The sequence below is a fragment of the Anser anser genome (assembly GCF_964211835.1).
Source record: "Anser anser genome assembly, chromosome: 2".
Lineage (NCBI taxonomy): Eukaryota > Metazoa > Chordata > Aves > Anseriformes > Anatidae > Anser > Anser anser.
This window is the reverse complement of record NC_139721.1, coordinates 12,127,982-12,155,703: the sequence shown is the minus strand read 5'-3', so window position 1 is coordinate 12,155,703 and position 27,722 is coordinate 12,127,982. Positions and strand designations below refer to the sequence as shown.

The 27,722-nt window shown below is 40.9% G+C and overlaps 1 protein-coding gene across 6 annotated transcripts in view; it reads left to right on the top strand.

Annotated features, from left to right (window-relative positions):
* FER1L6 (fer-1 like family member 6) overlaps positions 1–22,801 on the top strand; it is a 107,126-nt gene extending 84,325 nt beyond the window's left edge. For all 6 annotated transcript variants that reach the window (XM_083827423.1, XM_083827426.1, XM_083827424.1 and 3 more), the window contains 13 exons: positions 850–965; positions 2,383–2,514; positions 3,723–3,848; positions 5,279–5,406; positions 7,243–7,413; positions 8,407–8,567; positions 11,393–11,535; positions 12,110–12,198; positions 14,218–14,316; positions 16,047–16,288; positions 16,632–16,795; positions 18,005–18,105; positions 22,130–22,801. In XM_083827423.1, the coding sequence (XP_083683549.1) occupies positions 850–965; positions 2,383–2,514; positions 3,723–3,848; positions 5,279–5,406; positions 7,243–7,413; positions 8,407–8,567; positions 11,393–11,535; positions 12,110–12,198; positions 14,218–14,316; positions 16,047–16,288; positions 16,632–16,795; positions 18,005–18,105; positions 22,130–22,310 (1,853 nt within the window). In that variant the 3' untranslated portion in view covers positions 22,311–22,801. The remainder of the gene's footprint in view (positions 1–849; positions 966–2,382; positions 2,515–3,722; positions 3,849–5,278; positions 5,407–7,242; positions 7,414–8,406; positions 8,568–11,392; positions 11,536–12,109; positions 12,199–14,217; positions 14,317–16,046; positions 16,289–16,631; positions 16,796–18,004; positions 18,106–22,129) is intronic.
* Positions 22,802–27,722: the final 4,921 nt, after the last annotated feature.

Genomic DNA, 27,722 nt, shown 5'->3' with positions numbered 1-27,722 from the left:
ATGTTGACATGCATCTATCTGCTATCCAGGCAGTTGTGTGGCATATTGTTTTTTGACTGATGGCTCAAGACCTTATAAATTCTCTTCTGATAGTTCTTGTTACATATTTTAACCTATGATGAAAAGCATTATACATATAGGATAGCACTGATAGAATATGTACATATATATGTAGTTCTAACTATTGAGTAGCAGTGGTATCAGGCACATATGAATGTCTCAGAAACTGAAAGTAAAGTGAACTCAAAATCCAGACTTCAGCCCAAGAACTGAACCATCTCAGTGCCGTTTTTGAGGGCTCATCCTCTTTTTGTTCAGAAATCCCCCCTCATTATTTGGAGTCCTGCTCAAGGTTGGGCAGATGCCTCCTGCCATTTTTCATACTTCTGGTCTTTCCCAAGGTGAGATATACTCCATTTTGTGATGCCTTTAGGCAGAGAAAAGATTGGATCACTCATTATATGAAGTACCAGTCAGCCGAAATAGCAACTTCCAGTTTTAAATGTTACGTGAAAGGTGTTAAGATCTGTTGGTTCACATCTGGGAGGAGTGAGAGAGAAAGCAAAAGGACATTCTGGGAGGTGACAAGCAGGGAAAGAGTGATACAGGATGCCATCACACTTGGTCCACCAAGATCATCATGAAGACTATCAGCCACAGACAGGATGAAATGCCACCTCTCTGTCTGGGAGGAATGATGGGAAAAGAGGGGACCCTATGCTTGGTAGCAGAAGAATGAGTGGAGAAAGAGCAAGGGGTAATCTTTACAACGTATTTTGCATCCTTATCTGAAACACTTGATATGCATTGCTGACCAAAAACCTACATGATGTTGTGAAATCTCTGCAGATAAGCAGACTTCTGACCATATTGCATTGATCATAGAAGAGGAGCCAGACAAAAGGAAGGATAAGATATTTAAAAGGAAACTGCAGGAAACGACTCCAAATCTAGCAACACTGCAGGTAAGAAAGAAGTAAGTCTAAGAGGTAAGTCTGTTATTCAGTCTACTCAAAGCTTGACCTCAGGGGCTGAGTTTAGCAATACCCTCCTTCTATTTATTTTAAACACTTTGAAATTGATAATACACACATGATAATAGTGATTCTGCACATAAGCACATAGGTCCCAGAGAACATCCAGGGTCTTGTAGGATGGATGTGGCCCACTTGCCCTTAGACCTTCAGTTACCAATATAAATGCACATAGAGAGCCTTAAGTGAAAATTCAGTTTTGGTGTTCACCTGTAGATCATTGTATTGCTACCCTGAATTAATTTATTGTGACTATCAGCCTCCTTTCTTTCCCTTTCTTCTCTGTTTTAGTGGGGTTTTTTTGTTTGTTTTGTTTTTTGAGTTTAGCTAATCAAATGTATCTTTACAACATGAGGACACTTTAACTAGCCAATTCCTTTAACTCTGTTAATAGTTTGGCTTAAGAATATCTTTTTTGAAATGATATGATGCTCTGTCTATTAATGATGCTCTATTTATGCTCTTTTTTGAAATGATACCAGCACAAAAATGTGAATGATAAGAGGCGGGGGGGGGGGAATTAATGTCATGTTGGTAATGTTAAATCCTATTAAAAATGACTAAAAAGAGTATGGAAAATATTACTGTAATTGTCAGTGCATCCTACCTGCTAGGGAAGTAATATTCAGCTTGTGTTAGATTTGGCTGGGATAGAAGGAATTCAGAGAAAACATAATTGGTCATGCCAGAAGACTGGAGAGATGAGGAAGTCTGAAAAGATTAGGACTATTTGGGTTAGGTAGTAGCTGAATAAAGGGGAATTTGACACTGCTATTTCCAATTTTTAAGAGATGGCATTAAACTAGACCCTTTTCTTTCACACTGAATAAAACTTCATAAATTACAGGTGGAGAGTTCAGGGGGAAAAATGTCCTTTTAAAAAACGTTTTGGTCTTTTTTACCTGTCCTAAAGCTCCATCCCAAAAGCAGTTTACTGTTGTCTGCTTTGCTGTCTTGCCTTGATACATTAACATAGCTGTTAAAATGCATCAATACATCAAAGGCATGTTGCAGAGAGGAAGCAGTTGTAAAGAACAGCACATCCACACTGTTTTTCTCCCACACCAGTGCTTATAAATGTTCATTCTGGATCTTCAAGAGCCTCTTTTACCTATTGAATTAACGAGCTGTTCCAGTCCTTGGGAAGGACTTTTGTTAAGAACAAAGCTGTTCCTGTTTTGAGTTGGGAATTAACTTTTTTTCCCCCTCAAGGAGTTTTGCAAAACCTTGGTTTTATTAAAATCTGTATTTTGAGTCAAAATGGATTTCAAGTCATCCTGTAATAAAAAAGTTGCTATAAATATATTCACTGCACTACAAAAAAATAAGCATTCTCCTATTTTCAAAGATTTATGAAGGAGACTTGGAGAGTGAATTTAATAACTTTGAGGACTGGGTGAAAACTTTCCATCTCTTAAGAGGAAAATCTAATGATGAAGTTCATGGTGACTCTGAAGACAGAATAATAGGAAAATTTAAGGTGAGCTCTAATGTTTACATACAGTCTCTAAATTATTACCCACTTTTCATGCATATTTCAAGTATACCAAAGATGAAAGAAAAGGGCATTAACAGTTTGTTGTAAATAGAATTATCTCTTTTATTGGATCCAGTCATATTTTTCTTTTCCCATTACCCAATAGATGAAAGCAGCATCCAGCACCAGCTGTTCACTGTTGATTTGAAACAAGGAATTGGAAAAAAAAAAATCACGGAAGGGGAAGAAAAGTTATATTACGTTGTTCAGATTCCACTAATGCAACTTCCATTGCTATGCTATCAGTTACACCAACTTATATGTAATTTTGAGTAGTTTAACTGGAGGCCTTTATAGCTGCTCCATTTGGAAAAAAATGCACCATTAGGCAATCTGAAAATGCAGTTCAAAGCCTGAATAATATTAGTAGGATTTCAAGCACTTTGTACTTCAGAGAAACTGATTAAACTCATTGATACTTCTGTTAGTTTGCAATGCAAATTTCTGTTCAAATGACTTGCCGATTGCTTTCAGGCAGCATGAACTACTCAGCAGCATGAATCAATATTGGTTTATATGAGTTGTTCAGTGGCTTCAAAAACATACAGCAAGCTGGGTTCCAGTCACACTGCTGTGAAACTAGCTCACTGAAATTATCATTTTACAAATATGTAGTTAAGAGCAAAATACTATTTTCAGAATATTAATACCAAGAAAAGTAGATATATTAATACCAAGATATTAATAATAATAATTAATACCAAGAAAAGTAGAGTACCTGCAGGCGTTTGTCTTTAAATAATAAAATGGATAGCTGAGAGCATGCGAATATTTCTTGCAATCATCTAGATGACGTCCCTGGAGGTATTTAAGAGACACGTGGATGTGGCACTAAGGGACATGGCCTAGTCATGGGACTCAGTAGGTCAGGTTGATGGTTGGACGTGATGATCTTGAAGGTCTTTTCCAACCTAGAAGGTTCTGTGATTCTGTGGTTCTATGGTACCATGTTATAGACCAAAAACATTTAACAGATGATGTTTAACATGCTGAATCCTGTGTTCCCTTTGAGTGGTACCACAAAATGTGTTGTGTATATGTATGTGCTGCAGTGCAGGCTGTTTGAATGATGTTTTGCTTGCATTCAGAGGTTTGTTTCTGTATTGTACTTCATCTATTTTCGAGGGAAATAAAAGACAGTATATTACCAGGGCTCCTTCTGCATATACCCATGTCCTGAGGATGGCAGCTTGCTAGATGGAGGGCAGCCCCGCATCCTGCAAGGGATACCACCAAACCACTCTGTCAATGTCCTCATCAGGGTTTATATTGTGGCAGTAAGTACAAAGCTGCTTTTTTAACCTTGAAATAAGTGGGACACTGCTTTTCAACTTGGTTTACCTCCAGTATCTTTGCAGCGAAGCTTCTGAAAATCCTCATCCATGTAGTAGATTTTTTATTGTATTTCAGTTAGTGTTTCATGTTGTATAAAAGTGTGCTCTGAATAGAAAACATTACACATTCCTCATGATAAGCCACAAGACAGGATAATCACTTTACTTGTTAGGACTAAAGAGGCTAGAAATATAACTAACACATCATGGACAACCTCTTCCAGTCATATTATGCAAATGCAGTAAGTTTTAATCAGTAGAGTTGTTTCAAAATTACACATCAACACAGACTTCATACTGAGGGAGAAATGGGAGAATATTTTGTGAGGGCTGTGAATTGGGTGTGATGAAAGCAGTAGATGTGGATAAGGTATGGGGTTGACAAAGAGATAGAAATACAGAGGACAAGATAATGAGGGAATGCAATGTGAGAAGTGAAAGAGATACATGAAGCAGGTATTTCAGAGTTGCAGGAGATCTAAGAAGGAAAGAACGTCATACAAAGAGATAATGACAAACAAAACTGAAGAGAAGAGTAGGAGCAGGTTACTTTATTTCCTGACTATAAAAGCTTCCAAGCTGTTTCTTCTAAATATAATCTAAGGACCTGGTTTTCATTGTCCAAGGACCTGGTCCACTTTTTTAGGGAAACCTTTCCTGAATCCAGCATGTACTAGTGCAGACAGCTTCTTCCTCAGCATTGAACAGGCTGAGAGAGTTGGGGTTGTTCAGCCTGGAGAAGAGAAGGCTCTGGGGAGACCTTATGGCAGCCTTCCTGTACCTGAAAGGGCCTGCAGGAAAGCTGGGGAGGGACTCATTGTCATGGAGTGAAGTGATAGGGCAAGGGGTAATAGCTTTAAACTGAAAAACGGTAGATTTAGATTAGATATAAGGAAGAAATTCTTTACTCTGAGGGTGGTGAGGCATTGGCACAGGTTGCCCAGAGGAGCTGTGGATGCCCCATCCCTGGAGGTGTTCAAGGCCAGGTTGGATGGGGCTTTGGGCAACCTGGTCTGGTGGAAGGTGTCCCTGCCCATGGCAGGGGGGTTGGAACTGGGTGATTTTTAAGGTCCCTTCCAACCCAAACCATTCTGTGATTCCATGATTGCCTCTTCTGCTTATCTCTTTTCCCATCTTAGCAGTGGTGGGATGGTGCTTCCATCTGCTTCACCTTTGGAAATCCTCCTCTCCTCCAGACTGTCTTTTCCCAACAGCCTGTGAAGCCAAATGACAAATTTTGTATTACTCAAGGCAAGCAAAGCCCCTGACTTCCAGAACACCCAGGACCAGGCAGGGAACCCACAGACCTGTGCTGTGACCATACTACATTTAAGCAAGCTTCCTGAGGACACAGAAATCTTTCTTCCTAACAGGCATTTAACCTCAGCCCAGCTGATCCAGATGGCAAGTCAGATCCCTACATTGTACTGAGACTGGGCAACACAGAAATTAAAGACAGGGAAAACTACATTCCCAAGCAGCTAAACCCAGTATTTGGAAGGTCAGTAATGTCTTCTTTTTGTTTTCAGTGGTTTTTTTTTGTTTGTTTTGTTTTTTCCTGTTTTTTCCCTTGCCACCACTTTTGCTGTTACTATTACAAAGCGTTTGTTATATAGGCTGATGTCTGCCTACCCGGATGTTGTATGATTCTGTTGATTAAAATGTTAAAAATTGTTATCACCCTGTATGATTACAAATTATTTAATTTTCATACCAGTCAAAACACATCCTGAAATGCAATCTGTGAGAGGTTTTATGGAATGATGCATGAGAGGAAATGAAGCAATAAATGATCTTGTCTGCGCAAATTAGTACAACTGTCAAGTTTAAAGTGAAATAAACATTAGCACAGTAAAGTGCGATTTCAAAATCTGTTTCCATTTCAGGTTGAACAGAATGCCAAATAAATCTCATGGTTATCGGATTAAGCCAAAAAAATTTTAATATCCCCTCAGTCTTTTGAATGTGAGAGACAGATGCAAGCTCTCAGAAAACATCAATTTTGTGTTGTTAAGGTGTTAAATTTATTTAATGTTGTTAATTCTAATAACCATGTTTTATTTTCCAGTAACTTTCGCTGTTTTAAGATGCGTGAAAATGTTTTGAATTGGGATGGAATTGGTCTAGCAGAACAGTAAGACAGAGAAAGTATACTATATTGGACTGAAAACCCATTAGGAAAGAGTCTTGTCTGCAGCAGCAGAGACTTAAAAGAAAATAGTGTGAGGAGAAAAGACAGAGTAGAGCGGTCCCTCCATAGCACACCATCTCAATTTCTGTGATTGAAGCTCTTCTTTAGTAGAGGTTGCAACTGAGCTATCATTGTGATAAGCTCTGAAGATTAGAGATGCATATAGATGGAATGGGAAATTGCTGCTATATTTGATGTAGACAAGATAGGAATTGACTGTTCATTTGGATAGTCCCTGCAGCTGCTGCCAATGGCAACAGTGGGGTGACTGGCCCAGCAACTCTTTTCCAGCTTAGCATCAGTCATGGTAACCACCTTTCACCATCCTTGCAGCCCTGGTCAGCACAGTACCACCAACCCCACAGCAATGCCAGAGCTTTCCCAAATTTCTCTCTCCTCCAAAACCTGCTCTGCTCTTGCTACAAAATTAGGCTTTGGACATTTTGAGAAGGATAAAACTCTTTCAGAAGATGAAGATTGGTTTTGCCTGTACTTTGGAAAAACCTGGAGCCAGTGACGTGCTGATGAGGACGTTCTGTCTTCCATCAATTTATGAAATCCCTTTTAAGGTCACTTTTAGATTTTCAACTTCCCTAAACATCTCATGACAATGATTTTTATCCCTGAAAATAAGTACTACATGTACTGAGTGAAAAAGGATTTCTATTCTGTGGTTTGGTTTTTTTTGAAACTTGTTTTAAAGCTTTTGCCTGATGATTTTACTGGGTGCCTCCAAATTCCTATATTCAACATGTAATCTAGAGCCTTTGGAAGAAAACAGAAAAGTCTGTTTTGGAGGTTCTGAAAAGTGCACAAGAGCTCTCATACATACAATTTCATTAGCCTCGTAATTTCTATATGTTCACCTCTGGTGGGTTCAGGATAAACCATTGCAGCTGATCTACTCCTTCCCATTGCTCTGTCTACTATAGGTAGGAACAGCCTTAGAACTGTAGAGGAGGTGATACGGAAGCAGGAGGAAGAAATTATTTTTGCACTGTGTGTTTCTAGTATGTTCAGGCATTTTATTAAAACAAAAAACGCAAGCAAAAAAAGTCCCACACATTGTCTGCATGGTATTCATTAACTTAATTTTTAGGCTTCAAAACTGATTTGACTGTGCATACTTCCCAATTTTTGCTGTAGATCATTTGAAATCCAGGCTACATTTCCCAAGGATTCCTTGCTCACAGTCCTGATCTATGACCATGACTTCGTGGGAACTGATGATCTGATCGGGGAAACTAAAATTGATTTGGAAAACCGTTTCTACAGCAGGCATCGAGCTACCTGTGGGTTACAAAGTCAATACGAAATGTAAGTACCTCTTCAGACAGCCACAGAGAGCAGCACACTGTGAGTGAAGGTTTTGAAGGAGAAATTCCAGATGTGGCCAAATATTAAGCTTTCTGCAGCACAAAAGTCACAGGAGGTATTTTAATTAAATTTACCACAGAGCTTAGCAGTAGCTTTGGGTAGCTGCCAAATAGGAGGTAGATATTTTAAAATTAACAACATTGTTTGTTCACCAAGTGTTCTAAATAGTAAACAGCTTATAACATATCTGCTTGATAAACTGTCTTTGGACAGACATAAAGGGCGAATGGAAAATGGTCTGTCAGGGCACTTACAAAGGGGCTTGGCCCTTCTCCCCATTATTGAACTGGAGAAAGTATGGAGAAAGCCAAACTAAAATAACTCTTTGCCCTGGGGTGGAGAATTTACCTGGGAGGTGAGGATTTGGGGTTTTTGTCCTACACTTGTTTTGCTATTTTGTCTACAAACAAAGACTAGATAAAGTTAAAAAGTGATCCAATAGTGTGGACTGAAACCCAAGACTCTTTCCTTACCAGCTCCAGTATGAAGTATTTCTTTATGTCCTTGTTCCAGGTCCTGGACAATCTCAGCTTCTCCTCTGCATGTGGGAGCAGCAGAGTACTTCTCCCTTAAACATCATTCTGGAGGTAGAATGTGTAGACTTGAATCCTTAAGTTAGAACAGGGAATGAGCTCTGGTCCTTCTCCTCTTGGGGAGCATGCCAATGCCTGGGCCACTTTATCTAAGCTGTGGGTTAGGCTGCATCAACTTCTTTTGTGTTTTAAGAGAAAAGAGTGATTGGCCCTAGGGTCTGAGCACCTGAGAGGAGGTGTCTCCTCTCAGTGCTGGACAATTCAAAGGAATAATTGAGCTGAGCAGACACTGGGGCCACTGGCCATGATGTGAATCTCTGCATATGAAATCCTGTTTGACAGCACACTTTGCTGGAGGAAAACTTCACCCATTTCTCTCCACTCTGTTCCCTCCTTGCAGAGAAGGGTACAACGCGTGGCGAGATGCAACAAAGCCAAGTGAGATCCTCACTAAGCTGTGTAAGGACTACAGAATAAATGGGCCCTTCATGCGGCCAGGGGAGATACAAGTAGGAACGAAAGTCTTTAAGGGACAGACGGTCTTCATTGAAGACGAAAACGGTAATGCAGTAGTTCCTCATTCTTTGACTGTGTTATAGCAATACCAAGAGGCTGCCCCATCTGCAGCTGAAGGCCTGTTGTGCAGTGTACTCTAGGATCAGATTACTGGAACCTGTCTCTGCTATGAAATACTCATGGAACTGTGGTGATGAAGGCTGTGGCTGTATTACCTAGTAGTGTCTGTATTACCTAGTACTGTATCTTAACTGGAGAGAATCTGTAGGGCAAAACAGCCATTGATGAAGACCTAACATCCCTGTGGTAGGTGTTAGGGCGTACTTTGGGCTAGCTCCTGCCTGATCCCAAGGATGGGGTGCCCAGGAGCAATTAGAGTGCAGGTGATGCTCTTTGAACATGTCTTCCGGCTTAGTTTCACCTGAAAGTAGTGCAGCTTGCATGCTCTGAGACCCCTCCACACAGCAAACCAAGACATGAGAAGTCAGGATAACCATTAGTCCTTAAAAAATGTATTCCCTGTCTAAAGGAAGACACGTAGCGTAGACAGAACCAAGCAGGGAGAAAACGAAAGAGAAGTACATATGTACATATGTGAAGTGAGGTATTCAAGGTCAGGCAAGTCCTTGTTCAACCCCAGTTAGGTTCCAGGCCACTTACCTGCCAGACCTACCTGACCTGCTTGGCTTTCCTCCTCTCCATTGTTTGTTTGTTTTTTTGTTTTTTTTTTTTTTTCTCCCCACCTCTTGATTATTACTACTCTGACTGCTCTTCTGGAGCGCTAACACAATGCTGTGTAAATCCAGATATCTGGGAAGTTCATGAATCCAGAGGGCAGGACAGAACTTGTTTTCAGGGCTCCCAGATTAAAAAGAGGGCAAAACTACCAGGAAGCTGAGTGTCCATATCATATAAGGGTGGAGTGGGACAGAGCTATCAGTGATTCACTACTATCATTTGAGTAAGGAAAAGGGATGTGAGGATGGAGACGAGGAACAAAAGGAGCTGGTTTTGGAGGCAATGGACACTGTGGAGCAGGGAAACCTCTATTCACCTCTTTGTGTTTCAGAACATTCATCTTTGAGCAAATTCCCTTTGGCAGCTACAAAATACAGGTAACCCCTCCAGTGGAAGGCTGCTCAGGTAGCGTTGTTGGAGGGAGAAGAGTTGATCCATTTTTGGTTTGTTGGCCTGAGAGAGATTTATGTTTTCAGTATTGCTGCTTGTTTTCTTCACCAGCACACAAGCAAATGTGACTGCCAGATGTAGATCAAAATTCTGGTCCAGTAAAATGAGCTTCAGACCAACCAATGTCAAACGAGATGATGAAAGCTAAAAGCAAGGAAATATAGAACCAGATGGCAAAGTCCATCTCCTGAAAAGCTTACTTACACAAATTTTTTTGGCACGTTATAGAGAAAGTTTACAGCATGCAGTCTTTTGCATGCTCCTTATCCAGACTGCTGTTCTGACAAGGCAATCTGGTCCTTATTTCCTGCTGAGTTCCTGTGCTGTTCATCGTTTGGGTCTGTAAAACTAACAAGGGCCACAGATTTGAGCTCCAAGGGAGTACTGAAAATGGGCAACAGTAATATTTTTACTTTACAGGTGGTGAAACCGGTACTTGAAGGCCGTACATACAGCTTTAAATAGCAAGGAAAAGAGTAGTTCAACTTTGCTCTAGGAGTATGGAAGTTATATATCTACTCCAAGGTAGTCTAGGACTATCTGCAGCCAGTAGGAACAAACGGGCATCTTCAGAAGGTGTGCAAAATGTCTTTAGAAAGGTGCCTGAGACAGAGGGGATGGGTTATCAAGGGACAATCTGTCCTGCTTACCATTGAGGCTACTGGACTGAGTAGTTCAGGCTAAAAACCTTGCCTTTAGCTGGATAAAATTAGATGAAACGTATTGCATCTCAAACACACGGCAGCACAAAAAAGAGAGCCAGGACTCAGAACCACAGGGTCATTCTTCCTTCCTATCTGTGCCATTAGGAAGTGCTCAATACCTACTGATTAAATCCAAATGAAACCTTTTGTAATTTACCAGCAACTCTGAGATAGCAGCATTCTAGGAAAAGTTATAACTGCTGACAAAAATAGTTTTAACTTTCTTTTCACTTGGGTACTTCTCTCCTAATCTAGGAGACATCGGTCTTCAAATCTCCACGTTCCTTTTGTGTGGAACCCACATGAAAAGGGAGGAAAGAGAGACTCAGGTGCTCAAAAGGCTTTCTCTGCTTTTCAATATCCATGCCACCTGCACTATTAGCACTGTTCCTTCCTTAAAATGCCCTCCTCCAGGGTCTCCCTTACTTTTTCTCCAATGGCAAAGCAGAGCTGTTCAGAAGACATGTTCTTGCCCATAGACTTCAGCCCTCACATTACTGTTCTTCCCTTGAGGTGTGATTTTCTTCTCCAGGGTGATCTTTGCTGTTGCCATCACAAGGCAAAACGAGGCTGTAGGTGTAATTTCTAGTGCCTATTTGCTGGTAGCTCCATCAAAATCTTGTCTCCTTGTCTTTCATAGGCCACAAAAACCTCACATTTGCAATTTTCTATAGCAAGTGTAGTTCAAACATTGCTTCCATCTTCCTGTTAGAAACAGCTGCTGTAATAATAAAATGATTCACTGTATATATAGATGAACTGCTGTGTAAGTTCTACTTTTCTATTTATCCCAGTGGGTACGCTTATTTACAATGCACTTTAAGACCCTTCTCTTCTTAGCTGGGGTACATAAAATCATTCCTTTTAACTCAAGCAGGTTTTTAATGACCATTTTATATATTTAATGGAACATGTTACCAAGGGGGTTAGCATTCTAATTTATCTCTGTTTGTTCTTTTGTTTTACTCTTTCCTATAGAGGAGCCAGTTGAGTCGTATGAACATCTCTCCTTAAAGGTTTTACGTGCTTGGGAAGAAATCCCTGGGGTTGGATACAAGCTGGTCCCAGAGCACATTGAGACTCGGCCTCTCTACCATAAGGATAAGCCAGGCATGGAACAGGTAAGGCAGCTCAGTGATGGTGTAGTGATGGTAGACCCAAGAGAAGTTTTCCTTTCCTCCAGTTACGGTGCTTTCTAATCGTACCTGCAAACTTATAGAGACAGCGTCCAGGTGGTGTACCATACACAAGACTTTGTACAGTATCAACCTGCAAATTGTCATGCATGTGTGTATACAGTGAGTTACCTAAACACACAGTAGCCACTTAGGCTATAACTGCATATTTTCATTCTTTTAAATGCTCTCATTTATTAAGCTAACACAAACCCTATTTGTATGTGGACTTTGGCTCTTCTCAGTTTTCATCATGTACTATTTTTATACGGACTTTCACTTGGAAGTTGCCAGTATTTGAGCTCAATTCTAGCTTCACCAAACTACTGAGAGATTGATAGAATATGTGTATGAAAAAAATATATATTGTGTAGTTTGCTTATAGATCAACTTGTTACAGACTAATGAACTGCTTGGTGCTCAGAGGGGAAGCTGTGGTTTTGGAAGACAGAACTACATTTAAAACCTTTTTAAGTCTCACTAAAATAAGGTTACAGTGATGTTTATTCTTTTTTTCAAGGGTCGTGTACAGATGTGGGTTGACATATTTCCTAAAGATATGCCTCTGCCAGGACCCCCGGTGGACATTTCACCAAGAAAACCCAAAGGGTAATAATGCTGTATGCTTCCTCCCAGCACACTGGTGTCAATCTTCCAGACTGAGTCTTAAGTGTCTGGAAAGAACTATAAAAAGAAGTATCACAACAAACTTCTGTGATTCTGATACACATAAACTTAAGTCAAAGGAGAGCATCTGGTTTGGTTTCTTTCATTAAACAAGTCAAAGAACCACTAGTGATTTTTGCATCAAGAGCTACCACACATCTTCTAGAAATATATTCCTTTTTCAGAAAGAGATTTCAGTTGGCTAGATGCAAGAGTCCCATAACAGTTCTGATATTATCATCCATTTGTTGAGCTGAAAGAAATAATTCTGGTTTCAACCCCTTCTTCAGCTGCATAACACGCTTAACCCCTGGGTGAGATCTTTAATCTGATGCAGTGGTGTACCTTTTGGATTTCCCATACTTGGCTCAAAGACAAGATCAGAAACACACAAAGTAGCAGCAGAAAGAGACATGTTTGGGATAGCAGTCTCTCAAATTTCAGATGGATCCTTCTGCTTTATATGCAATGTTAGACATAGCTATTCAAGTTTATTTTATGTTTGTAAATAAAAAAGTCAAACAAGACAAACAGACTTCTCAGATTATCCTTTATCTGCTTTATTCCAATATTTTAGCAAGGCCTTTCTTTGGAATTTTACGTCTGAAGCAGCATCAGATACTATTCCTGCTTTATTTACATTTGAACAAGGAGCGATGTAACGCAGACTTGTTTATTTTCCTTTCTTTTTATAAAAGCCAAGATTTGACAAAAATAAGAGTCCATGTAACAAATACTTTCCTCAGATCAGAACTTTCTGTAATTTTCCTTAACAACAAATATTTTCCAAGCAAAAATATTTAAAACTAATAATATACACAAAAGCAAAATGTTGATGCCATTTTGCAGTCTACAAAACCAGGGAAAAATATTTACAAGTCATTAATTATGAAAAAGAAAGTCAGCATACAAACTGAGTTAAACATTTTGCCTAGAAACACCTATTTGCTGCAGCAAAAGAGACTCCAGGCTCCATATAACCTCAAACACTTTGTGAAAACTTTTCTTGTTGGTGATCTTTGAGTGAACCAGGGTTTGATGGAGATTTGTAGAGGAAAGTTTCTTTGTCTAGTGCAGACGCTTTGTTTTTAGGGTCCACATGTCCTGAAGGGCTCCATGACCTAAGATATCTGGTAACTTCAGGGTCAAAGAATTACACACATGAGATTGATATTATTTCCAAGACAGCATGTCATAATAGAAAAATCATTTGTTGGATTTCCCAAATATACTTTTTAAAAAATTTTGCAGTTAATACAATGACTCAAATTTTTTAATATCAAGTGTTTATGTCACCTACAATATCTGTATTTCAGTTCAAACTTCTAGTAAATATTTGTATATAGAGAGTGGAAAGGATGGGAAAGATTTATTTCTCTTTACTGTTGTTTCTGAAGATGATGATTGCACTTGCTTCAATGAAAATATCTCTAAACAGTATTTTTTTTCCCTCTTAATCCATTGGATTGCACCAAAGAAAATGGTTTCAAGCATTTCTTCAGAAAAGCACCTCCCAGGGAGCTCTGATTTTTATTAGCAAGCTGCTTTCTTTCAGCTTCGGAGGCTGCTCTGATGATGTTGCTCATATCAACGTCGCCTTGTTACACTGCAGCATTTTTGTGAAGTGAACTGAAAAGGAACAAGCACATAAAAAGCAAGGAATTTTCCATCTCTCTGAAGTTGGCCATGACCCTGCTGTCATTCGGCAAGCTCCAAGAGTGCAGAGGAGCCACCATCCCCATTCTATTGCTACATGCTCTTGTAAACAGAAGGGGCCTGAGGCTGATGCTATTTTAAGAGTTTTGCACAAATACAACATTTCTTGCTTTACAAAAGCATGATTTGGAAGAGGTTTACATTAGCTAGCATCTGACCTGAGCCTGAGTATACACACACCTACTAAAAAAATGACTATTTGTTAGCATGATCTTAACTATGAAAAATGTTTCTATTCTTTTTCAGCTATGAACTGAGGGTAATTATCTGGAATACAGAGGACGTAATTCTAGAAGATGAAAATATCTTTACAGGGCAAAAATCAAGTGATATTTATGTAAAAGGGTAAGTTCTTCAGGAACTGTCTTCAAGAGGACAAATAATATTCAGTCACAAAAATTATTTTGTGGGAACATCTGAGGAGGTATTTCTGTGACCTTGGTACTTTGCTGTAAATGCCTGTCCTAATTAGTCATGTATATTGAATACTGCTTCACCATTTTTCTCACTTAAAATCAGGTAACTAAAAAATGACTGAGGCAGAGATGGCATAAGAAGAGAATCAAACTCACAGTCCAGCAAACAGACAAAACACAAAATTTGAACAGTAAAGGCTCACATGGAAGTAGAGATGTATGAAATAACTACAGAAAAAGGAATTATGAGCACAATAGAGACAAAAAGCTGGTGTATGCCAGACAATTTCAATGGGAAATATTTTCTAACCTCATGTGGGAGTACATGTGTGTGAATGAGGTCCTGGAAAAATCTGAGTATCTAGGACACTAAGGATATAGAAAAATAAATTTAGATTTAGATTAGATATAAGGAAGAAATTCTTGACTCTGAAGGTGGTGAGGCACTGGCACAGGTTGCCCAGAGAAGCTGTGGATGCCCCATCCCTGGAGGTGCTCAAGGCCAGGTTGGATGGGGCTTTGAGCAACCTGGTCTAGCGGAAGGTGTCCCTGCCCATGGAAGGGGTGTGAGGGGGTGGAACTGGATGATCTTTAAGGTCCTGTCCAACCCAAACCATTCTATGATTCTCTGATTTTACCAAAGAAACTTGAGTTAGTTCTGACCATTCTGTATGGTAGCAATCCCTTGGAGAATGCGACATTAGCCTAGATAAGTGTACACCAACACAGCCACATGGTCCCCAGTGAGCAGTAGTGCAGTTATTGCACACGCTGGCTGAATAAACCTTCCCTTGCAGTTCCATGAGAGGAGCTGCTCTGAAATCCCTGGTGTTCACACATAGCATCTTAGCAACTAACTTAACATGTTCAGAGGAGTAGCAGAGTAACTCTGAGAGCATAAAATTCAGTGCAAACTAGAAACTAAGGGAATAAATAGGGAGCCAGCCTTTGTGCTGAGCTGTGTGGTAATGTGAGGACATCACTATCACTGCCAGAACTGCCTGACAGAGAAAGACAGGAGTAGATACCTGTTTGTTTCTGTGCCTTAATGACAAAGGCACACATCTCGTTATGTTCAGATAGTGCACTCAACACTGAATGTGTCACCAGGATTTGCACTGGAATTGTTGCTAGTTTTCCCCATTCCTCGTTGAATTAATGAAACTTGCAGGGAAAACACCACTCTTTGGGTGCAGTGCAAAAATGGTAACCTTTACTCAACCTGTGATCATCTTCAGAACTAAAATGCATAATGGTGGATCATTACCTTGGTGGAGCTCTTCAGAAGAGAAGATTATGTTTAGGAAAGCATAGTCCTCCTGTAACATAGCATTGCACTTCAGGTGATATGCACACTATAGCAGAAACCAAGAAAAAAAGACAAGAAAAGCTGGGGAGACTTCTTCAGCCATATTTATGCCATGTTTATACCCCCAGACTGCAACTGCAAATGCTACAGACTCTAGGACTAACCACTTAAGCCAGTTTTGGGACATTGACGTGGAATCTGTTAGCACGGCACATGGCTACAGGGTGATTAGTAAAGGTTAAACGAATGATGCTCTGTTTGCTCATCCAAAACATTGTTACTCAATGACAACACCTTCAATTCAAACTCCCCTGGTGATGGCAGTGTGTTCCACTATGTGCTTGCCATAGGTGGATAAAGGGCCTGGAAGAGGACAAACAGGAGACAGACGTACACTACAACTCCTTGACAGGAGAGGGCAACTTCAACTGGCGCTTTGTGTTCCCATTCCACTACCTCCCAGCTGAGAAACAAATGGTGGTTAGTAAAAGAGAAAACATATTTTCCTTGGAAAAGACAGAGCGCAAAATACCCGCTGAGCTGGTGCTTCAGGTGTGGGACTTTGAAAGACTCTCTTCAGATGATTTCCTGGGTAAGTATGCAGCGAAACTGTCTGAGCTTCATGTGAGGTGTCTCTATACCTGTATTTTATAAAGGTGTGTACAAGGAAGTGTCTGAGACCATAGTCTTTCACGTCTTTCTCCGAGGCACCACATTGCCACCTTATCTATTTCTTGCAGAGTGAATAATTAGGGACTTGGATGCGGCAATGCCAAGGCAATATAAATGAACTGCTGAAGGTACAGGGAGATTCTCAGCAATGAGGCTTGGGCTAAAATGCTGCATTGCTCCTTGTGTCTTACCTGAAAACTGCTGCTTGAATGCCTTTGTGTCTTTCTGGTCTCTGAGTGCTATCACATCACTTCGCTCTCCAGGCACTCTCGAATTGAACCTGAATGGCTTCCATCGAGCAGCAAAGTCAGCCAAGAGCTGTGACCTAGGCATGGCTGTGGCAATGAGTGAAGAAAACAAGATCTCCATCTTTCAGCAGAAGCGTGTCAGAGGCTGGTGGCCTTTCGTCAAGGCTGGGGAGCTCACGGTGGGTAGCTCACTACAGATGAACACATTTTCTCTGCGGCCAATAGACTCTGCTGCGATCCTGACAGAGACAGATGCTAATTTTAAATATGTTGCCTGAAGAACAGCCACCACTGGCAATCCACATAACTTCTACATGTGCTTCAGTGGTACCCCCATAATTTTTGTTCAGACAATCCCAGACAGACTGAGTTTTACCTTTTTTTCTGATTCTCTGCCCCACCCCCAGGGGCAGGCAGTGAGCGAAGGGCTGTGTGGGACTTAGCTGCGTGCTGGATTAAACTACTACAACTTTGTATTTTTTCTTTGCTTTCTTCCATGGCTTATCTTCCATCACACTGGGTGGGCGGAGTGAAAAATCGAGTGCTTCCATGAGTACAAGAGGAAAAGTGTTAACTCTTGTTTAGGAAGCTCTAACTTCTGTAGCCCAAGTTATGGCTGATACTAAGGATACAAGTTAACTTACCTATTTCTACTGCATGGTGTAGCAAACATGATCTTTTACTGGTGCTAATATTTTGTGGGTCACTTAAATTTTAATGGCTTGTTTCAATAGAAACAAGCAGTAGAACAGCAGAATTCTGAAAATTATTGGTAAATTGGTTCTGAACAAAGCTATCCTTTTGGCATACATCTGAGTATCATCTTCTGGCCATACATGAAGAAAATTGACTTTAAATCCACCTGCTGGGTTCTTTTAGCTTTTCTATCACCTGAACAGAGCTCTAGGAATTCATGACATGTTCTGCACACAGATCTCATTTCTAGCCATCCACTTTTGTGATGTATGACCCTAGTGAACAATCACTTGTGACGGACTGAATTTCCCCCTGTTGCTAGATTGCACCTTGTCCAGCCCAGCCACCCATCTCCCAGCTCAGCCATTCAGCTCTGCAGGGACACATGATAGTTGGAGTGAACAGGAAAAGATTTTGCAATGGGCCTTAATTGCACTATGATTTAGGAAGCAGAAAAGATATTTCTGGAGGAAAACCTCTCTTTATTTATGGTCTTTGGGTGTAAGTCAGGGATTTGGTGCCTAGGTTTTCCTTTCTGCTTTTTCTGTAGCTGCAAAGACTTTCTCTTATTTTCTTTAATCAATTTCATTTGCCCTCAGATGGTTCCATAATTTCTCCACAAGCCAATTCCTGCTGTGATTTAATTATAATAACCAAGTAATGGATGCTTACGTATGATCTCTCTGATTCAGGGCAAAGTGGAAGCTGAATTTCACTTAGTCACAGCAGAAGAAGCTGAGAAGAATCCAGTAGGCAAAGCTCGAAAGGAGCCAGAGCCCTTGGAAAAACCCAAGTGAGTAGGAGCATATTCATTAAAAAGCTGGGGCAGGGGTGTTCAGCAGCAGTCAGGGAAGAGGAGCTCTCCTTGCTCTTCTCATTCCTGCTATAAGCTTGAGCGAGCTGTTTGGCCATCTTGGCAATGCCGGGCTTCCTCGTGGCAGGGCTGGTTGATGGCACTCTTAGCTGGCAGCACCTTCCAGGTAAGCTGAAACATCTTCCTGTGGAAGGCAAAACAAATCACATTGCTGCCCGTCTGACCTCAGCTAGACTTCACACACACGCTCATTCCATAGCTGACCTGGTCCGTGATAACCTCTTCAACCACTGCGGCTTATGCACATACCCAACACTTTATTTTGGCCACCAGTAAATATCAGAGGGAAGATATTTGCTATATTAAGAGGATATATGTTAGCCATTAACATTTAAGTGCTTTAAAATTATTGTATGCCGTGTTTATGCTTTTTTTTTTTTTTAATGGAGTGTTGTTGTTAATCTGACCGTTAGGAGGCAGAGTCTTAGTATTAGGCAACAGGAATTACCCACACAAATTTGAAGGTATCTTAACTGCTACGTATCAGTGAAAAGCTGACCTCTGCATGCGTGTGGTTCTTCTTGCATAAATTAATCACATGCGGATAAAGGCACATAAAACATGAAAATCATGCCATACAGGAACCATATGACTTTAACATATGTCTCTAATTTCTTTGTATTTCATAATCAAAGAATGAAGATGCCTGTTTTTCATCATAATGCTCTTTAAACAGGACATTTTAAGTGGTTTAACAAAGGCAGATGATCTAAAAGGAGCATTTTATCTTTCAGTATTTACCACATTAAAAAAATATATTATCAATTGAGATTTTTGCATTCAGAAAAAAATGTATTTCTAATCTATTTTGGATCAAGTAATTTGTTCTACTAAAGTAAGGAGTTAGCCTGAAAAAAAAAGGAAATTGTATTTTATTTCCTGCTACCAAAGCTTCTAAAAATAAATTGCAAATCCTAAAGGTAATCATTGCACATTGTTTATTCTTCATTTGTTTGATATACAAACAAATGTCTCAGAATAAATATGAAAGAGGAGAAAACAGCATAAAGGTGGAATAGTTCTAAAAAGGATACGAATTTTGTCTGAAAATTGTAGTTAACAGAGACTTATTGAGAATTAGCCTTAGAAAAACTTTAATCAATCATATCATTGAACATCTTTCTTTACCCAAGGGCAGGATGAGCTATGCCTGACAGATGTCTAAAAGATGCCCAGTAATGGGAACTGCAGCACTTTTATTACATAGCAGAGAGGACTGAGACAGTTCTGAAATATGTGTGGTGGGAAGCAACCAACCTAGGCAGTTTTAAGAGGGATCATAGTGTGTAATAACAGAAAGATTACTTGTCCAAAGGCTGTCAAAAGGATGCACAAAGCCACGCTCATTTTCAAGCTCAAATCATCAAGCCCAGCCCATGCACCCCAGGCAGCCTGGGGCTCCAGGGCACCTTGAATTTTCACCTCAAGGACATTTTTGCTGGTAATGTGCTGTTGTGCTAAAATGTGGTCACTAGCCTCGTGCCCCTTCTCTGGTGCACAACCAGCCTGGAGGTGTTTTGACCCAGACGCAGCAAAACCAGAGTCTTCGGATCTTTTGCTGAGTAACCAGAGAGGCTCCACATTTAGGTTTTTATGATGAATTACACAGGCAACACATGGCTTGACCCAGATCTATGCTTAATTGAGATGTATACCTCAATTAAATTCAGGCTGGGACTAGTCCTACCTGACACTATCCATCTCAGAAGCAAGTCATTCGGGTTCCTGTCGTAGCTACTCATGTACAGATGGAGGCGTCATCCTATTTACGCAACACACATCTTAGTATGGGAGCAGTGACCATCAGGAAATTGGGGACAGAGGTCCTCTGCAAGGTCCTTCCTCTCCACGCTGACTGCACAATAACCCTACGTGAATGACCAGGCTGGACACCTGACTTTGAATGTTGGGCAGAACAAATCCTAAGGTTAAAAAGGTGGTATCAGCATGCAGATAGTAAATACATCAAGACCAGTTACTGGAAAGAAAATAAAATAATAGCTGAAGACATTGTATGCCTCAGTTCCATAAAGCTGGCATTAAAGTTTACCAACTCAGTGCCACATGTGTAGTATGGACTAAGTGGTTCACACATACACAATAGTCAAAATCAATGGAGAGATGGCAGATAACTGTTTCTGCACTTCAAATAAGCTCTCTTCAGGAAGAGGTGGGTCTTCATATCTTTGTGCCAGTACTCTAGGTTTGCACATTTGTTGACAATCATGTAGGTTCATACAGAGAGAAGCAGATACATTTTCAGACTGTTCATTTTAAAACTTAATCATGCAAAACAAAATATTTTTAAAAACTAAATTATATTCCAGGAGCTACTAGGCAGCGGCAGACTCCTTAAAGTACCAAAGAAAAGGTTGACAAAGTTTAAATGTCTGAGGACTAAAACAAATGAGAAAGGTGCATGGTTTTTAGCAGAGTGTAATTTCATACTGGTAAAACCACCGTGAGGTTATCCATCTCTTCATCTCCGCCAATCAAAACAGGACACTTTTCTAGTAGATGCTCTCTGTTGTTACAAATATACTGTTATAGCTGGTACTGAATTCTGTTGCCTATGTTGCACAGAAAACAAATTAGATGAGCCAGTGTCTGGCTTTTTTTCCCCTGTCCTTAAAGTTATGAAAAGCCCTTTAGGTGGAACATATGGAATAATGTTTTTGTTACTCAAGTCTGTGATTCAGTCAGCTTCACTCTTTATCACATCCACTTTTTTACAATTCCTTTCAACCTGGAGGGCTTATTTTTTATTTATTTCCAAGCCATTTCTACCCTAACTATAATAAGGTCTTTAATTAAAAAAATAGTCGTTTGACCTTTAGATTTCCTGAGTGTCTGTAAGATTGGCACTCCCTGTCATGTGCTGGATACTGAATTCTCCAGATAACCAACACATAATTTAAATTACTTAAACAGCTTTCTGACGTTAAACATGTCCATTACTTTTTGTCACCCTCAGTCTTAATTTCATTCTCCTTACTGCTGTACCATCTGCACAATTACAGTGATATTTGATAACAAAGAAAGCCGGCACCCAATTTTGCTGGTGTTAACGTTGCTTGGCATCGTTGCACTCTGCAGGTCATCCCATCACACACTGCTGACAGATGTTGGCTCAGCTCATTGCAGAGGTAGGGCTGTTGAAGTCAGAGGCATAATGACCTCCCAAGCTGCTTGGCATGCCAGAGGAGAGATTACCCCTACATTTTTCCTAAGGGGAATGTTGCTTTCCTCTTCGTGTGCAGCTTTACTGTACAGTGTGAAGAAATGGTTATGGAGAAGAATATGACATGGGACAACATTTGGAAGAAATACAGGATTGTGGAGTGCAGATATGCCCCACCAGAAGGTGGCCCTTCTTCCTTTTATGTACCCAGGCAATCTACCTAGATTTTGAGGTTCCTCTCATCTCCAGTTTTCAGGAGGCCCGTTTTAAAACCTCTTCTGACAATATATCATTTTGGGCTGTATGCTAGGCCTGAGCTGACTGCCTGTTATGGCACAGTGACTATCACCAAGCAATCACATTTTGTAGTGACTCAATTGCTCCTTTTGCAATGCTAAATTCTTTGCAATGAATATAAAGCTTTTGTACTCTAATTTAAGATGTCTGCATTTCTTCTTTAGGATTTATCACAATCTTTTCTATATTTTTGAACCCCTCATCTTGCCCTAAATTGGAGTAGTTGTGAAATGTGAACTGGAATTTCATTCCTAGCTGTGTGTGGAGCTAGGGCTTGGGGACAAGATGGATGACCTGAGAGTAGGTAAAACTCACAGAAGTTGTCTCTAAACCTTTTAGTGGGCTCCCAGGAGTTAAAGGTCATTTTTAGACTCAAATATATATTTTGCAGTGGGGTAGCTTTGGAAATAGATGGATCTACCTTTACAAAAATGTTTATTTCTTTTTTTCTTTCCTCCTCCTTAGCCGACCAGACACATCCTTCTCTTGGTTTGTAAATCCTTTCAAGTGTTTGTATCACCTGATCTGGAGAAATTACAAGAAGTACATCATCATTGGCATAATTCTGCTTATTCTTGTTGTCTTCTTGGTGCTCTTCATCTACACGATGCCAGGTGCAATCAGTAATAAAATAGTTGTAGGATGAGCATAAGATCATGGCTCTCATTGTAACCAATCATACACAAACAATTCAGTTAGAAATAAAAGTCAGGCATACAGAATTAATGAACCTGAAACACATCTCTTTTGTTGTAAAGAGAAAGCATAACTATTCCTATGAGAAATAGGAGCTGTCTTAGAACATTTTAATGTCTTACTTCTTTGGCTGCTCATTCAGACCCTGCCTTACTGTGTATTATCAGTAACATCCTGATGTAGCTTTAGTGGCAATGACAGCTTGATTCTACACCTAAAACTGAGTTTAAAAGTAAATTACTTAATGCGATGCAGAAACTGATTTGTCGATCAAGTATGTATTATTATAAACAAGTAATTAAATTTGGAGAGCAAAATCTGTACAAGCAAATGTACAGTTCAGTTGTTGCATAGTTTTGCAATTAATTATTTGATTTCATTTTCAATGATTTTATAATGTTATTATTATTTTGAGATAAAAGGTTTATTAAAAAATCAGAAGTTAAATTGCCTTGTTTGATGTCATAAGCAGAATTCATCCTGCGCCTCCCGGTAGGTGCTCTGTGCTCTGTAAACACTTGTGAGGTAAGTGGTGACGGGAGGAGGTAGAAGCACAGACAGAAAGAACTTTTTTCGGCTGCAATTTGAAAGTGCTGGAGGTTGCTGGAGGGGAGGGATCGGGAAGATGAAGACTCAGCTGCAGGTACTGCAGTAGCAAATGATCCTTGTAAAGGAGAGGGAACAGGGAGGATCCTGCTGCCTGAACAGAGGGAACAAGGAATGGAAAAGACAAAGGATGCAGAGTGGAACATGTTGTGAGGGATTAAAGAAAACAAGAAATAAAACCATACACAATAATCATTATGAAGATCTTCATCCTGCTTAGAAATACAGAAAATGCTGCAGCCTGTCATGCACAAGGAAAGGCCTGATAACGTAAGGTCTGTGTGGCCTTAAATAAGCAAATATGATTTCGAAGTAGGTACAAAAATCCCCTCTTGTCTCATCCATGGTCAGACACATTGTACTGATGGCCTTTGAGAAAATGCCTTCCATTGCTCCGCTCATACAAAGCGTGAGCGCTTTGGAAGGGCTTCACCTTTAGTAAATTTTAAAGTATCAAAAGAGAAGAAAAAGAAATCCCAGAAATGCTGATCATTCTGCCAAACTGAGGGTGCGGAAATAAAAATGCAACATTCATCATCGTTCTCAAAAGCCACTTCTGTGGAAAGTTTGTGTGGCATTGTTTGCACCTAGGCTGGCTTAAGGCTGTGCCAAGAGCCTCTGTGTTCTCCTCTGGCCAACAACACAGGTAGTAACTGCATTATTCAGAGAAACAGATGTCTAAGAAACTTCCACAGAGAAAATATTTTACATTTAAAGTGCATTTTAGTGGCTTATTTTGGATGGATTGAATGGCTCTAAAACTGCCTCCTCCTCTTTCCACTGATGACAGAGGCAGATGGCTAAATGCAGGCTGAAAGCATCCCACCCCACCCCATCCAGTAGATTGTGGCCCTCAGTGTTCCTTCTAAATCTCATGCTTATGTGTACAGTAAATATAACTGAATTATTTAGGTGAGTAATTACACTGCAATTAGACATGTGGGAAAGGACGACACTGGATGGGTTTTACCATTGGGCTATTTTGCTGTAGGTGTGTATTTAATATGACCAACAAATTAAAATGCAATTAGTTGAGTCTGCACTAGTTAAACGTAACAATACAAGACGGTGATGGTGAAATGTGCTGGGCACCCCTGAGTCTCTCTTCACCTCATATCTCTCTGCACTTGCCCCTTATCTGGTACAGTCTCCAGTTCCCCGTGTATGTGACACATTCCTCTGAAACCACTTGTTTTTCCTTTTTGTGCTATTTTGCACTTGACTTTGTATGAATCAGAAAAGGAAATCTTTTTTTCTCCCAGTACGTCTCACCATGCTATGAATTTTGGAATTGCAATTTGAAAGCTCCAATAAGAGCACATAAAGTTACTTTGATGCAAAATGTGGAAGATGAATCACAACAACTGGAATATATCGTGGCAGTCGTAAGGCAGTGCTGCTGATCTTTTTCTAGTGTGAAAGGAGGCCTGATCCTGCACGGCAGCTGCTGGGTCCAGCTGTCCTTACTCTGATTGTTTGCCCTGACTGCCATGGACTGGGTGAAGTGCTGGGCTGTGGCTGGAGTGCCCTGTCCTTGGCAGAGGGTCCTGCTGCGTGGCTCCAGGACCAAGCCTCGGCTCTGGACCCCAGCAGCCATCACACTGGCAGCGCTGTTATAAGACGGCTGAAGTGACATCTCCCTCCAAGTCCTGGTGTGATTCTGGACGAGCAGTGACTGTGCACATACCCTCTGCCCCTCTTCCCTCGCATCCCCTGGCTAGCAGCCACCTGCTTCACCCGTGCAGCCCCTTGGGTCTTCAGCCGCCTGCAGCGGGGCCATTCCTGACCCCTCGTACTGCTGAACACCAACGTCCCCATACCCCTGCAGAGCCCTGCAGCCAGGGCTAAAAGCAGCATCACTCACCCAAAATGCAAGCAAACCAACTCCTCCACAACTCTTAAACTGCTCAGGCCTATCATTACACTCAGCGCATGTAGGCTGAGCTAGAAAATGTTGTCCCAGGGGACAAAGCAAAATCAACTACCTTTTCATGATCTTCCAGATGGCTGCGAAGTAGCTGGAGAAGCAGGGCTGTCAGTAAGTATTAAAGAAACAAAATCCAGCAGTGCTCATCGCTGGACTGCTCGTACAGAAGCCAGATGTTAACAGTTTTGCATCTTAAATGACTTTATGGTGACATGGCTGTGAGGTTCGTACTGAGGATTGCCATTATTGTCAAGGGCTCCTATCTGTTTCATACGGAAAGAAGAGATCCTTGTCCCGAGCAGTTACTTCAATGTTGGTCTGCAGTTATGCTGGCTTAATTTTGAGGCCAGCTGGTACGACTTGGAGCTTTATCAACCAGTTTCTGACCAGAAATAGCTCATTAAATAGCTGAGTGCTACCGTTGGCAAATACAAGATCTGTGAATACAAGATCGTGCTCTTAGACCGAATCCTAAAATTATTTGGAAATAATAGCCTAGTGTTGCTGGTCTAAAAATGCACATCTTGCTTGGAGACATTTGGCTTGCAGCAATAAACACTGCTTTTTGCCTCCAGAAATTTTCTCAGGTAGGAGCAGATGTTGTCTTTCTGGCAGGCAAACCTGAAAGATGGAGAGACCTGTGCCTGTACTGTTGAAGACAGATTTCAGTTTGCATGTAATCATTTTTGAGTGCCCAATTTCAGGTACTTGAGTCTGATTTTTAGACACAAACTCACTTCCTGCTGACATTTGAGAAGTGGAGTAGGAGCAGAGTCCTACGATTAAGTATTTGGGGAGCAAGCTGGCTACTGGTTCAACTCTTTTGTCTCTAGGCTCCAGTCCGTAAGTAATCAAATCTTTACATCAAAAGAAACTGTACAGGTTTACAAACGGTACCATCGGGTGTCCAACAGCACAGTGACAGAAACAGAGCAAGAGAGGAAGACAGACCTCTGGATGGATCACTTGTGCTGGCAATACAGCTGAAAGCATCCAGGGAAAGGAAATGGAAAGTCTGATTTTAAGGAGGAAAAACAAAGCAGAACCTAATCAGGATATAACGCAAACCACTAAAAGATGAATGGTTCTCTGTGGGGAAAAGAAAAAGAAAGGAAAGAAAAAAAAAAGCAGCTCAGCTCCAGGCATATTCACAGGCACACACTAAAATGAAACCTTTATAAAACATCATTATTACCTGAGTCAGAAGGAAGATGCATTGTTGCCATCGCAGAGCAGAGACGTGGAACCACTCACTTTAGCAGAGCAGGAGGAAAGTGATAGAAAATCGCTATCAGATCTTTGCCATCAGGGCCTCGTATAAGAGGGAGCAATACTGGAAAAGAAACCTCAACTGCTCGCTGAATTGTGAGGCCTCAAGGGAAATACCTATTCATTTACACCTCTGTCATTCCTGTTGCCTCAGTTTGGGAACAGATGGTGGCACGGTGATGCTACAGGCAAACGAGCGCCTGAAACACTTAAGAAGCAGTAGAAGTTTTGAGCTTGGCCACCAAAAACAGAGGGTTACCAGCAGTACCACCACGGTGGGGTTTGCCACAATCTTGCCTGATTTCTAACTGTAAGAGGGAAGAAGAGCAGCTAGCACTGATGTACAGGCTGGGACAGACATTGCCCACACGGGCTAAACTCACCCCTGCAGCTTAGCGCTCTCTCAGGTGCTCTGCCCTGGAGATCTTTTTTTCCTTTCTTTGTCCTGCTGGCCTCTTGGCAGCACGTATGTCCCTGTGCCATCTCTGTGTGCCCTTGGCCAAGGGCTGATTTGCTTCTGCTTGTGAATGGGGCAGCACATCTGCCTCCCTTCCCAAATAAACGGAATTCGGGGGGACTCCTCTGACAACCCAGCTGCCGGACAAGTGTCTCCAGGTCCTGTGCTGGGACCCATTGAGCTCTGAGCAACGTGTGTTCTCATCTCTTCCCCCACACCAACACCAGGCATCTCAAAAGAGTCTCTGCAGCTACAGAAGTGCATGCATTTTCTGGCTGCCCCAACCTATTAGCCTATTAGCACCTAGCATCTAATTTGCTGCTGGTGCTGCAGTTGCTCATGTTGAACTCTCCAGTGCACCACTCAGCAGCTGTGGTTGCACAGCCGTGGCTGAGGGTAGCACCTGGCACCTCCAAAGTGCTCCAAAATGCCAGAACCATGGCAAAACAGTCGGTTTGACAGTATATGACATAGCCATGTCTCAAGCCAGTCACTGGAGTTTGAATTCTCTGTGCATAAAAGCAGCACAAATGGATCTGCCACCAGTTCCTGGCTCTGCCGTGGGCTCCCTCTCTGCCTTTTGAGAGGGTAGAGTCAGGTTTTCATGCAAGCCAAGAAAAGCATCAAGAACTGATTAAATCTGTAAAATTCCCATGTTAGAGACACCTAACTATTGATGAAATTATGAGAAAGGTAAGATAACTTCTGAAAATGCCTCCACCAATTTTCCTACGCATTTCAGTCTACAAGGAAGAGTTTTTTCTGAAAGCCTGGTCTTCTTATTTTCTGCTTGCAATCATTTTAAAAAGACCAGACCACAATGTAACTGGCAAAAATATGAATAGCTTACTTGATTAATTTTGGTAGGATTACCATGCTGAGAGTGGCCATTCATAGCTAGGCTTCATTAATGTAATGAATATTGAATTCATGGTTTGGCAGAACAATTTATCCTACAAAGTAAAGCAAGGGGTACAAACTAAGCTCCCAAACAGACCATATACATCTTTATCCTGCAGTTATCGTTCTTCTGAGACAAATTCAAAAACTCTTGCTCCTCTTGGCAGGGCTGATGTTTCACAGTTTTTAAGTCCAATAAGAAA